Source organism: Natrix helvetica (assembly GCF_964273705.1).
Source record: "Natrix helvetica genome assembly, chromosome: 1".
NCBI lineage: Eukaryota > Metazoa > Chordata > Lepidosauria > Squamata > Natricidae > Natrix > Natrix helvetica.
The window spans coordinates 293,187,795-293,202,551 of record NC_138548.1 but is presented as its reverse complement, the minus strand read 5'-3'; the positions used below and the strand labels follow the sequence as shown (position 1 = coordinate 293,202,551).

The window sequence follows — 14,757 nt, the reverse complement described above, 5'->3', positions numbered from 1 at the left end:
CTATGTATTGCAGTTTCCTTTGTAACTTCTAGGAGAGGCTCGGTCAGAGATCACCTCCAACCTTATGTCACAGTTTCCCCAACAGAAGTGAGGGACACAGAGAGAGAGAAACAGCTGTACACGCACCTTCTGAGGTCTGCCTAGGAGATTCTGGACTCTGGAAGAGAAAAACCGTTGTTAACAGAGACACTGGCCTAAGAAGTTGAATTCAGCGACACAATTTACAATCAAAGCTTTTTTGCAAGTCAGCCCCTCTGCTGCAAGAGAGCTACATAGCTGCAACCATCTGTAACCATGGAGAGCTAAAGCAAATTAGTATATAGGCAACCCAGCTCCTTTCATAGCATAAGGCATCTGGAAAGGAAGCTTTGGGAGAGTACAGTCATGAGCATTTAGACAGTTCAATGAGTGCATTTGTGGGGGGGGGGGGGGGTTTCCCAGACTGTCTGGAAATTCTTTCAGTGAAGAAATAATATTTCTCCTTTGCATTCCAACCTACTCTCTTTAAAAAAATGATTCCATCAGTTCAGAACATTCTCTTACAAATATCACCTTGGGTATTTGCATACTGTATGTACTTCCACACTGCCAAAGCAGTAGCAAAGACTCTATGGTCCTCATTTAATGACTGCCTCGGATAGCGACCATTCGGTTACCACAGTGTTGAAAAAGTAACTTTGCAAGCATTCATCATTTATGACCTTCACAGGTCTATAAAGCAAAGTAGCATTGTAAGCACATTAGTGGTTTCACTTAGCAACTGCTCTGCTTAACAACCAAGTGACTGGTCCCCCTTCGCTAAACAAGGCTGCCTGAACAGGTTAACCTGCTTTTGCAGACTGAAAATAACAGGGGACAAAAGATGAAAGTAAAATAAATCAGGTAGATGTGCTTCCCTGTGCTTTTGCTTTCTGACAGAATCCTGACAAACAGGATTTTTTAAAAAGTGGACTACACTGGACAGTGACACTTGACTAACACCCAAGAAACCATTATTTAACTTGAATAAAACATACTAAATATTATGGGTAACTTTCTAATAACACATTCTCCCCTTTCAGATATCTCCCTAACTACTAACCACAACCTAAATACAGTATACATGCTTTACATCAGGGGTGTCCAAACTTGGGAACTTTAAGACTTGTGGACTTCAACTCCCAGAATTCCCCAGCCAGCATGGCTGGCTGGGGAATTCTGGGAGTTGAAGTCCACAAGTCTTAAAGTTCCCAGGTTTGGACACCCCTGCTTTACATTAAACATGTAAGGCTATTGCTAGTATCTAGATTCAATTCTTTCATCTATGTTTTTTCATTAATCTCATAACCTCCTTCCTAAAAACAATATTCCAAATGTCTTAATTTGCCCTGCTGTCTAATGTGTAGTCTATATGGAAGTTATTACTGCACGCATTTGGTCAGAGTTCTATTATGAATATATATTGTCAATTTTGCCATTGCTGCACATTCTCCAATTATGGCCTCCCAATCTGATACCGTCAGCAAAGACCCCTTTTCTAATGCTGTGCCAAATTTGTTCTTGCTGCTGTCAGCACATATCTTAGTAAATTGTAACATTTTTTTTTTCCTGGGATTGTACCCAATAAAAATGTTTGTGGTTTCAGTTTCAATTTTATTTTTAGGATTTTTAGAATGTTTTGATGTATTGCTTTCCAATACTTTTGAGTTTTTGGCATAACCACCATATGTGATAAAATGTTCCTTCTTTGTTGTGACATTTCCAACATGGATTTATCCAACTTGAAAATTATTGATGGAGCCATAAACCATCTGTAAAACATTTTATATCAATTGCCCATTAAATTATAACACAGAGTAAATTTTATTGTTTTCCCTTTATAGTTATTGCCATTTTTGTATTGCAATTAAGGATTGTTTGAGTTCATGTTATCTTTCTGGAGGGAAAAATCCTGTTAGATGACTCTTCCTTTTTCCAGATGACAAAAAACATGGTTCTTATCAAGAACACGTATGTATTATGGCATAAAGATACAATGCATGTTTTCTTAATTCTATAATATCTAGATTTTTATGCAGGGGAAAATCACAGCAACAAGCAAATACCGCACTGATTAGTAAGAGAATCAATAAAGCTGTTGCAGAATTAAGATAGCAAAAAAATTAATTTTGAGGCCAGGTTTATGTTTAATCCAGAACATTATTAAAAGAAATATATAAGTGAAAGCCGTTTTTTTCTTAGGATTATTGGATAAAAATGAGGAAAAAATGAGCTTTGTTGTTATATATGTTGATTGCAGCTAGAATTTTATATATGCAAAAAATAGAAACATATGTCAATTTCCGCAATGAAAGAATAGGTGGAAAAAGTGGTGGAACTGGCAGAGATGGAAAAAATAACTGTCCTAACGAAGGGGAAAAAATGTATCCAATTTTGTCTCTACCTGGAGATCGCTTCTGGATTTTGTGCTCAAAATGGGAGGGGGGTTTGGCTGGGTTTTGATGCTTACATTAGTTCGTTGTTATAGAATTGGTGCTTACTAATTACTTACTAATTATATAAAAGTAAAAAGCTGAGATTGTAACTTTACTTTGTATCTTAACTGAAGATACAAAGATCATTCTTTCTCTCACATCTTTTCTCCCTTTTCTTTTCCCTGCCCCACTTTCCCTGTTGTCTCAATTTTCACTTGTATTTTATATTAACATAAACTTCAATCAAATTTATGTTATAAAACAGACAGAAGAAAAATTAAACCCTAAAAGTCACTCAACTAAAGACAGGTAAAATGCTTTCCTGAGACCAAAAAGCCTCTTGGGATAGCATTTCATAATTTTGGCATCACATTTAAGAAGTCCATCAGTGATAAGAACAGAATTTCCATTCACTAAGTGAATGTTTGACTGTTAGGTTTTAGAATTCATAGCAACAGACTAATCCTACTAACTACATTCTATACCAATTGCAGCTTTCAGGCTGTCCTTATAAGGAAATCCAACTGCGTTCATCCAAAAATAATGTGGCCAACCCACATTAATTTTGGCTATAACATTTTCATGCTATCTGTTTCACAGGTGTGGAACTGAAATAATAAACAATTAACAAGCAAGGCTGTTTTGGCAGGCATTTTCTCTGCCTCTTAACTTTCAGGAAATACCAACTAGCACCACCTTGCTTGTTAATTGTTTATTATTTTAAATCCACACCTGTTTTCACCTAGGAATCCCTTTTGTGTAGCCTGAAATCAGCTTGGATACTTTGGCTGAAATCCATGTGAAGTCACGCTAGTGCAAGTCAGTCAGCCTAAGTTCTTTTCTGTAGGAGAAAATGCACATCTGGAATCAGAGACACAGTGGCTATCCAGGAAACTGTCTACACAGGTTCTACAATATGCTTAACAATTCTGGATGCTGAGCTGCCACTTTCTTTGGGCTATTATTGTTATTAATATTAAATTTGTATATTGCTTTACCATTCAGATTCTCAGGGGCTTAAAAGGTAAAATGCAATATATGGACTAATTCAAGCAGCCAGATAGATTTATCTCCTGTTAATCCTAATGAACCTTTATTTCAGGAACAACTGGAGTCCTAGTTTAAAAATCCAGGTGCTCTGATCTAAAACTTTCTACACAGCTTATTACTTTGGTTTAAGTTTTTAAACAGGGAATGGGATTGTTGGGAAGTCCACTGGGGGGTGGGGGTGGGGAATAGAACATTCAGTTTACATTTCCTATCAGTTTGGTGTGACTCAGGAGCCTTTACCTTCAGGATGTAAAATGCAGGCAGGTGGCTGTTTGTTTTATTAAATACCAAAATGAAAGTTGGCAAGCAGCTGCTATCCAAAAGGACTGAGTCTGAATGAAATAAACCTCTGGGGGAAACCAAGTCTTCATTATTCCAACATGTACATTATGCTCCTAAAAGAAAAAAACCCAGCATCAGCATAAGAGCTACTTACTTGCTTAAGCTGAGGGAGAGTTTGTCCCCACAGGCACGGATCTTGTTCTGGGCTTCAATGTGGGTCATGGTGCTGGTGCTCTCTCCATCAATGCTGAGCACCCAGTCCCCAACTCCAACCCCGGCCTGGGCTGCCTTGCCCCCGGGGGTGAGCTGCAAAGAAAGAAAAAGTTATTCCCAACAGGAAGACATCATTAATGGAACCTATCACAAAAATCCTTCCAATGCTAATAAACAAAAGAGAAATGGGAGCAGTCACAACTCTTGTTTTTCTCTATGCCCTTATACTTTTTTGCTGAATAACATGCGTAGTAAACTTATTTATTCCCAAAGAAGTGTCTTAAAAGATAACAGTGCGTGGAAGCAGTGTGATACAAGGGGTGGGCTGCAGGGGTTCAGGAGAACCTCTAGCTAAGATTCTGTGCAGTTCAGAGAACCCCCAAATCCCATTCCTGGCTGGCCCCTCCCCTCCCAGGAGTCCCCACGCAGTCTGTTTTGGATGCAGGTAAGCGCAGGGTGTGTATGGGGGATCGGGGAAGGTGAAAAACAGGCCTACTGGAAGTTCAGGAAGGGCCTCCAGAGCCCGGAGAGGCCGTTTTCGCCCTCCTGGAGGCTCAAGGAAAGCCTCCGGAGCCTGGGGAGGGCAAACCACCACCCCCATGCCGTGGTGCAGGACGCCAACTAGGCCATGCCCACCATGGCCACACCCACCCAGCAACTAGGTAGAGAACCCCTTATACTGCACTGGGAAGACCACATGTGGAATACTATGTTCTGGTCACCACGATACAAAAACGATATTGTGACTCTAGAAAGAGTACAGAGAAGAGCAACAAAGATGGGGACTGGAGGCTAAACCACATAATGAACGGTTGTGGAAACTGGGAATGTCTATTCTAGAGGTCTCCAAACTACGGCCTGCAGGCTACAGCCGGTCCTTCAGAAGGCTCCTTCCTGCCCACCCGCCTCCTCCCATATGCTCTACTCTGATCTTTTCCAAACACCACGGGGAGAGAAAGCAGGTGGCAGAGTTCCAAGAAACAGCCCCAAAATGGCTTCCAAAACTGACAGCAGGGCTGCATTCACCACTGTTTGGAAAGAAACGTAAGGTTCCCTGTATTTCTCTGACAGAAGAGGGGGGTATCACATTGAGTAAAATAAAACACATTTATTCAATTAAATTTCATTCACTCATTTGTAAAATTGATTCTCCCCCCCCCCAACAATTGAATGTTTGCAAAATGCCCAATGTGGCCCTCGGACTGAAAGGTTTGGAGACCCCTGGTCTAGTCTAATGAAGGGCAGGGGCAGGGTGTCATGATAGCAGTCTTCTAGTATTTGAAGGTCTATCACAGAGAAGGAAGGGGGTCAACCTATTCTCCAAAGGTATATGTAGAGGTGCAGGTATAGGATGACCTCCTCGAGCAGGGGGTTGGATTAGAAAACCTCCAAAGTTCCTTCCAACTCTGTTATTCTGTAAATTTAAATATTACAGTACTGCCAGTACCATACTGAGCTATCTCTATGTATGGACAGATGTGTCCATACCGAGGAGAAATAAGTGTAAGTGGACTAAAAGTATCCTCTGTCATGTTTCCTTTATTATGGAGGAATGGTCTTGCCTAGTATTTTTTTCTTTCACTAAAAAAAAACAGTAAAAACAAACACACAAACACCACAATCCTTATAGCTAGTCTCATTCTGCTCAGGGCATTGAAATAAAAACAGTTTCAGACATGGATTCGGATAAATCCTTTGATGTCTTTGAGGCTTCAGGCAGCTCAGAAAGCAATCTCTCTCTTTTTTCATTAAAATCTTCCTACCACAATATCCTAAGCTACAAAGGGTGCTAAGATTGTCTTCCTGCCTACAGCTTATTCAAGAGGGTGTTGGTCTATCCTGCCTAATAATAAATACAGAATAAGTTTCCTCTTCTTTCGGCACTCCATCCTTTGATATCGGAGTATGTTCCAGACTAAACCTTTTTTGGCCAAATGTGCAAATATGCAGCTTCGTTTCCAAGAGACTTAGAAAAGGATAACAAACTTCTTACCACTTTATTTTCCTCTATTCTTTCTTTGTCTCCCTTTGCCCCTTTCTTTGATTTTAGAAAGTATTTTTAACTGGATCTTAAGCTAAATTGTAAGTGGTGAGTCTGTGGCAAGCTTCTACTACTGGTATGTTACCCTGGTGTGCCTAATGGGACAGAGAAAAGCAAGTTGGCTTTGTCCACAAGGAAGGGAGAGCTCTAACTATAGTACTTACTAGCACTCTTAAGCAAAAAAAATATTCTGGGCCTTAGGCCAGGATTAAAAGAGAAAGGGAGGTTCCAGCATTACAGTAATGTGTGTAACTGGCCTACCTTAAAGGGGAGTTTCATCACAAAAGGGTTATCAAGCCGACTTTTATAAAAACCAAAAAATGCAAGTCAATATAAGCAGCATAGAGATGGATTAAAAATGAATCTGTACAAGATGAGAGCTAAAACAGGTAAACTGGGTAAGCCAGGCTGCTACCACTGTAACACCTGTACAGATGCAGAGATTTTGTTAGGTGCTAAATTTTTAATTCCTGCATCGTAAGCTGAAACCTGCAGAAATGCCTTCAATGGCCACCCCAGCAGGTTCTCCATCATCCTTTGCAGCACTCAGGTTATCTAGCAGAGCCATTGCAAAATTTTAAAAAAAATTGAGCAACCAATGTACAGTGCTTGAGCAATAAAAGCACATTCTTCGGAAGACCTCAAGGCCTGCAGGAGAGTTTAGACTTGCTGATGAATGCAGGAGATCAGACAGAACAACCTCAGCAGAGCTGAGCAGGTGCCAGCTGCTGATCCAAAGCGCACTCCTTAAGGCCTTTAAATTGGAGCACGCCAATTGTCAGCCAAGTGGCAGAGATGGTGCACCTGCTGTTATGTGTGACATTCAACTATTAAAGCAAGGTAAGTCAGAAAGCCTTTGCCATCTAATAACACGCCTCCCCATAAAATATTTGGCTTCATATTCCCTTTGCATCATTCCCAAATTTAGCACCTATGTGCTCACATACACAAATGGTCCTTTGAGGACATCCCAATTAAGACTATCTGAACAAGCTGGCAAAACTCCTCATCTTCTGAACACTGGAATATGGGAACCTAATTTCACAAAGGATACTGATTTTTTTTTTAAAGCCATTGGTTCATTAAAGATTAATTGAAAACAGAAGGAGGAAGAAATAAAAATATCTTCCATTTTCAGACTGGACTGTCCTTGGCTCCCTCCTCTTTGCTCTCTTTCTGCCTTGATTAGATGTATTTCCACATTACCTTCTTAGAAATGGAAACAACAATCATATTCAGAAAACACTATCTATACACCTAAGTCACACAATTTGAAATGTGGCCTTCACACGATGCTCTGAAGAGCAATTTTGCTTGCAGGATCGGCAGTCTAAACCTCTAACAGAAGAATAAAATCTCTTTCCACTTTCCCTGCAAGATTGGAATCCTATGTGGAAATCTGGAAGCCCAAATGAAAGACGTTCAAAATTAGAGCTGGGTTGGTTGCTGGCTTATTTGCTTGTTTATTTTTTCTTCCCGGTCAAAATGTCTTGAACTAAAAAAGCAGAAATAAAGCGCGTGCACCTGCCTATTGTAATAAGTAAATATTCCGGTGATTGCGGAATGTCCGTTTACAAAAGTTGTTTTAAAATTTGAAAATTTGCAGGAAAGCCCCAGCAACCCTGTACCAACAACTGCAGTTTTCTAAAGCCAACAGTTATGATCATGTTGAGAGCACCTAAAGTATGCTACATCCATCCTAAATGATCACACAAGGAATTGGAATACCTTTCCCTCTACTTTCTGAGTACTGCCATAGACTCCTGAATTAGGCAAAAGGCACACTTCTGACCACAGCTAATGTAGCACTTCCCGAAAGCACAACAACATTCTTCTACTCTTATTGCCTTCCAACTGACTTTGACGGGTCCCTCCTCTGATACTGTGCACAACAACTGATAGACCAGGGCATCTGATAGTTGCATCTGGCATGACTTGATCTAAATATTACATCTTGTGGGAATGAATCCCATCATTCAGTGTTCTATCCAGGTCTGCACAAACAGAGCTGCGTGTTCCAAGGAGGCAAAATCACAGGCATTAGGTCTTCAGCACAGTTTTCGTGCACTGCAGGCACATTGCAGGATGGGATGTGTGAGTTTGCTTTGGGAGTGGGGGAGGTTCATGTTCATATGAGTTTAAAAGGCAGAATAATGAATTAATTGGAGGGGACTGGGAGAAATGAAATATTTGTTTATGGAACGGTTGGCAAACAAAAACTGGGGATACAAGAGGAATGAGGGGTTTGTGTGTGTGCGTGTGTGCGTGTGCGTGTGTGTGTGTGTATGCTATTCTACTTGTACCTTCCACCCAGGTGTTTGGATAAAACACTGGCCTTTATTTTATCCATATTTTCTTCTGTTTAATAGGATATTTGTGACTGGCCTCACACTCCCATCACTATTGTTTTATGACTTTCTTAACATTCATAAAGTCTTAAAATTTGAGATAAGCCACACACCTTCAGACTGACCCTTTTTCATGACAAATTTGGATTTTATTTTTATTTTATTTTTTGCAAAAAGGAATCCCACAAAGTTGCATCCCCAAGATAGTTTTAAAATACAGCTATTGGTAGCCTACAGAGAAGGGCTAAAGATGATTGCAGTTGTGCAAGTGGTAAAATTCTGCAGTTTGGCCATCATTTAAATCCAGATTGCAAGTCTGTACTAGATGGTGGTATCTGTGAATCTAGGGAAGCAAGCTAGAACCAAAGTTCTTGCTGCACTAAGTATTTCAAATATCATGATGCAATAGGTTTCTAAATGGGCTAACCTACACAGTTTAAGCAGAAAAAAATGTAGTGCCTTATTGAGAAAGAAAAGGGGGAGAGGAATGGGGAAGATAAGCAGCATTAATGACTAATGACAAAGACTGTTGGTAGGAATGAGAACTAACTAACCTGAGAATTAACCTTTGAGTAACCTCCATTCTTCCTCACAATAGGACAATTGTGGATTAGCTACTACACAGGGACTTTCAGAAAAGTATCAACTTAGGTTCAAATGTTTACAGCCTTAAAACATAAAAGACTTTGCAGATCAGGTAAATATTTTAATTTACTTCACAGAGCAGAGAGACTGGTAGGGAAATGGGGGTTTTTTTCTCACTTAGAAACAGTCATAACCTGGTATTTCTAAAATGTCAAGCCAAGAACGTAAAAGACTATAATTTATATAACTGGAAATCATCTGAGGAGAATCAGATGCAACTATTGATAAGATATTCAGAAAACTGAGGAAGACACTACAATTTCTAGTTTTCTTTTGATAGTTTAGTTTGGATAACATTTCTCTGTATGCTTAAAAGCATTTTATTTTTCAGACAACACCAAGGAGGCTGGGAATATATTTTAAATTTCTGACATGTAATTAAACGTGTATTGGTTTGATTTATAAGGTCTTTAAAGGGTGACTCTACTCTGTAGGGCTAATAACAGGTCTTTCTAGGAGTTTTGTTTTCTATTGTTTTAAAACAAACAGCTTCATTCAAAGTTCAAAGATACTTAAAAGATATCTTTGAAGGGGAAATTCACACTTGGGTTAATCTGGATAACCTGGTTGGTATGCAGATCTAGCTGCCTCCTACTTTATGTTGGCTGACATTCTCTTTTTAAAAATTTCTAAAATAGCTTCAGTCTCTCTAGTTAGGTAACAGCCATCTCCTCAGAGAAGGTGATTTAAAATTGCATTTTTTTCAAGCTTCTATTTTCTACGGAAGTTGAGGGATATCAGATTGTCCTCAACACTTAATTATGTTTTCTAATCCCATCTTTATTATTTTATAAGTGACTCAAGGAGAAAGACATATGTAGAGATGGGAAGGCCTGGGGAAAAAACAGGAAAATGGGGGGGGTGTTCTGTCTCCCCCCCCCAATTTTCCTAGGTTTTTTTCCAGGCCTTCCCATCTCTACACATATGTAATACTTCTTCCTCTTCCTATTATGCCCACAACCACCCTATGAAGTGAGAGAGAGTGATTGGTCCAAAGTCACCAAGCCACCTTTCATGCCTAAGGCTGGACTAGAACACACTGTCTCCTGTTCCTAGTCAGCGCCTTCACTATTACACCAAGCAGGCTCTGTGATGTACACATTTCCCTCAAGGAAGCTGACCCAAATTACTGTGGGTATTGTATGGAATATATTGTAGGAACTCCTGAGTATTGCTATTTGTGAGCAACTCTCGGTCATGAAAACTGACTTTTTAAATCTTTTATGGCACCAGTTTCCCTTCCAAATGCTTTCCAGATTGTCAGACACCAATAAGTCCCAGGCAACATGGCCAACAACCATACTGGCTAGGAATTATGGAAATAAAGTTTAACATACTGTATATGGAGGGAACAAGGTTGTTTAGGTGTGGTACATGCTAACTTTTTCCAGTGCTGGAACTTATGGTTTCCTGCCAACACCTCACACTAATGTACACACATCTTTAAAAATATAAAAGGCATGTCTTCTGTTAATGGAACTGAAATGGAGGAAAACTGAATAGTTTTGAAGGTTATTTTTGGATTGGTACGCATGATCATGGATCATCTGGACATATCCTGGAGAATACAATCACCATGTGGTTTGCCTATCTTCTTCAAACTGGAAAATCATAATCTCAGTAAATCTTAGATTTATAAAGGCCACTTGTCCATTGCTTAACCCTCGCACGGCCTAAAGGAGAAATTTCAGAGAGTTGAACTGGGGAAGGACCAGCATTCTTCATTTCTCTTTCCTATCTCCAGAACTGAATACTAAAATGATGTCAGAACATTAATTCTAATTTACATTGATAATCTAACCACCATTTTAATCAGTTCATCCAGAGCTGCGGAAGAGAAATTACCCGTATGCACCCCAATCATATGCTTTCTCATAAAACCATGTTGAATAAAACTAACATGGGGACAGTATCAGACTTCCAGTTAGAAAGAACTCTTTTGTAGTCACTCTTACGTTTTCTTCCTCATGGGCCAATTCAGACATACAGTGAGTTGATTAACTGCATAGGTACTTCTTTGTGTCCTCCTCTCTTACCCAAATTCCATTCTATACCCTACAAAGAAAGTTCTCACGCATACACAACTAGTGTGCATATCCATCTTTGTAAAAGTACAGAAGATAATTTGGAGGAACCCACTGAACTGTTCTTCCAGCCTGACTCATTCAGAAAAGGAGGGGTTGATTGACTCCAGCACCTTCAGACCATCACCAGACTTCAAGGAGAGAACAGGGCACTGGAGTGAATCAACACCTTTCTCGTAACACAATCCATGTGGTCACACTCATGCTTTCTCAGAGCTACCAAGCCACAAGAATTCCTAAAGCTTTTACATCTGCTCTGTGAAACGGAAGGGGGCTACAATCAGCCCACCTCTCCACAGGGCTCACCTCTCCCGGCAACTAATTTATCTCCCTCTGTCAGCAAACAGAGACATTAGCTCATCAGCAGCAATGCAATACCTACCCTGGGGGCAGGGAACCATTAACTCAAAGCCTTCTTGCTACAGGGGCCCCAAGCAGCAGCCAAAGCAGAGGAAAGCAGAACTGCTCTTGTACCATTTTGCTAGGTCTGAGACGTGACAGTCCCCAGTGCAATATATAAGAGGGAGAAGCAGGAAGCCTAGCTGGAGAACATAGATACAGTCATCTGCAAAGACTGTAAGAAAACAGTTTCATATGGAAACTCCTTGTTTCCAATGTCTATAGAAAAGGTGGGGAACGATGGCCTCTTTTATGACTTATGGACTTCAACTCCCAGAATTCCTGAGCCAACTGGCTCAGGAATTCTAGGATTTGAAGTCCACAAGTCATAAAAGGGTTGTCATTCCCTACCCCTGGTCTATAGCAAGGAGGCTTTGTCTGGAAATGACTTAGTTTCCCAAGATGGCCCTGGAATCAGTATGACCTTTTAAGTGTTGAGGCCTGCCTCCCTGACCCCAATAAAAATGGAAAGGAGTACATCAGCTTGCACACAAAAGTTACTCATACTCTTCCTTCTTCCACAGCCTTCCATGAGTAAGAAAAAGGGTCCCCCAGAAGCCTTTAAAGCAGGACTGGGAGGATCATCTAGAAGCAGAATACATGATATGCATTTGGGGAGGGGGTTGCTTTATTCATATTAGTACTGAGAGTGTCCACTGCTGGATGAATTGAAAAGAATGCAAAGGTCCACTCTCCTGGGGTTCAAAGGTATAATTACGACTTGCTTATCCACAAGCTAGTAACAGTTTCTGCATTCAACTCAGGCTACAGCAATAGAGATTATAGGAAAAGAGACAATATGTGATAATATGCATACAAATGGAGTCCACCGTGAGTTTCCTCACAGGATACTCCACAATCTCCTCCACGCAAATGCTGCTACAGCTTTTTCTGGAAGAAGCTTCGTTTGCCTTGTATATCCCAGGAAGTTTTCAATGCCATCATCAATATTTCCATGGATACTTACTCTAAAGAGTCAAGCAACCATGTTCCTCAGCAACTCTCCTAGATAGAACTCCATAACTACTATAGCCACCTGGTATGAACACACAGATAAGGAGTCATATGTTTAGAAAATGTCACCATATCATATTAAATAAACACACGAACATTGGGCTTCCCATCTCCCTCACATATATATATATATTAAGTTTGGAGTGGCAGAAAAATAGGACAAAATATGTATTTTAAAGATGCTAGTGAGCCCTGCAGTTTTGGAATGGAGATTTCCTAGTGCTTGGGAAAAAATTAAGTATTTGTGTATGTCCAGTTCGACATGAACATAAAAGGACTGAGCGCTTGGTAACAAATCTCTGTGGAAGCCCAGCAGTAAAGTCCTGCTTTCTTGACGCAGATTCAAACTGTCCTTGGGCTTGTAAATATCACACTTAACATCGTGACAACAGATCACAAGAGACATGCAAGCAATACCAAGGATAGAATGCTCTAGTAGGGCTGGAAAAGTGAGAATGATAACAAGGTAGAAACAGCTACAAAGGAATTTTGGCCCTGATATTTGCTAGTGCAGTCGTCCTTCAGAGCTAAACTTTTTCTTCAAGTAAACATTATCCGTTCATATTTTCAAAAAAGGAAAACTACTGCAAGAAATACACACAGCTATGAGTTTCCATAATGTGAGAAGCAAGACCAGCCTTTTCCAAAATAGTACTCTCCAGATATGTTTGAACAACAACTCCAAGAGTTTTGAGACAAATTCTATAAATGTTGGAAAACCAACACAATCCACAGAATGCCGCATCAGGAAAGAATTCTCTATAAAGCCACGTATCGGCAAAGTTAGAAGAAACAATGTCAGGAGTATTAATATTCAGAAAATGTGGTGACACAAAGAGTAAGGAAGGTGATCTTGATGGAGGCATGTAAGATCTATTGGTAGGGTGATGTGGGGAGACCTCTTTGTCTGGTGTACCTAGTGGGGCAGTCTCGGAGAGGAGAAGAATAGGAGAAAACTGAAATTGATGGGCTTTTGAGGAATTGAGTAATCAAATCAGATCAACTTAACCCTTTTAGATGGGAGCAATATTGGATGAGAAGCGTGATGGGGCATTGCAGGGGTGGGTTACTGCTGGTATTACTACCGTTTCTGTGCCCGAACATTTTTTTCAATGAAGACTGTCTGCCCATGTGCAGAACAGAAAATAAAGATGGCAGCGCCCAGAATTGAACTGGTACGGTCATGTGTCCAGCCAAGTTAGTAACTATTCGGCTCAACAGGTCCGAATAGGTAAGAACCCACCTCTGGCGCAGTGGTTAGAATGCAGTACCGCAGGCTATTTCAGCTGACTGCCAGCTGCCAGCAATTTGGCAGTTTGATTCTCACCAGCTCAAGGTTGACTCAGCCTTCCATCCTTCCGAGGTGGGTAAAATGAGGTCCCAGATTGTTGGGGGCAATATGCTGACTGTAAACCGCTTAGAGAGGGCTGTAAAGCACTGTGAAGCGGTATATAAGTCTAAGTGCTACTGCTATGAGACCCATAACAGTTTCTATAAGACTGAGAAGCTCAAGCCACAACACAGACCACCATTTTGGAACCTATCCTTTGGCATAATGTGCCTAATATGAACATAAGACAGCCTTTTTCTAGGCCTTCTGAGGGAAGTCTTCAGTCATAAGATAGTTTAGACATTAAAACAACCAATTCATTCCTCAGGATGAAGAATGCAAATGGCTTCCTAGAAAGGAAGAGAAAACTAGCCTTGAAAAACAATAATACATCCCCACCCTCAGTAGAGTACTGTACAGCACAATACACACAGAAAAAACCTTTAAAGGACAAGCAGGGCATACAGGCCCACCACCCCTGTGTTAAAGGGCAAAGGAAGAGCTGGGAATGCTCGGAGCAAGAACCAGGAATATCAAAGACCTGAAACTGGGCAACCAGCGCTTATCAAAAATGCACTAACCTTCCATTTTCTGGCACAGTTGAATTCCCTCCCTCCTCCCCACTTCCTTCCTTCTTTACAGACCAAATAAGACTACAAACTGCCCTCTCTTGGCTGTATACTTAATCAGGCTGGGCAGGAAGTTCAAGGCTCCAGGGTCTGCCCTATGGACAGGCAGTCTATTCCCAGGCATACATCATCGCTGAGGCCCCACAATCTCCACTCCAGGGAAAGCAGGCAGGTCATGTTCCTTCTGTAAGCCAGAACTTCCCTGTTTCCTGCCTGGGTTGAGGTTTCGGTCCTGCACCTGGCTTTCAGCTTCCTTCCTTCACTCTCCA

General features: G+C 40.7%; 1 protein-coding gene across 3 annotated transcripts in view; it reads right to left on the bottom strand.

The window, feature by feature from the left end:
* The window catches only part of PDLIM7 (PDZ and LIM domain 7), a 55,569-nt gene that overhangs the window by 22,181 nt on the left and 18,631 nt on the right, over positions 1-14,757 (bottom strand). For all 3 annotated transcript variants that reach the window (XM_081936949.1, XM_081936947.1, XM_081936948.1), the window contains exons 3-4: positions 3,940-4,091; positions 127-157 (exon numbers count right to left, since the gene is read on the bottom strand). In XM_081936949.1, coding sequence (XP_081793075.1) covers positions 127-157; positions 3,940-4,091 — 183 coding nt within the window. The remainder of the gene's footprint in view (positions 1-126; positions 158-3,939; positions 4,092-14,757) is intronic.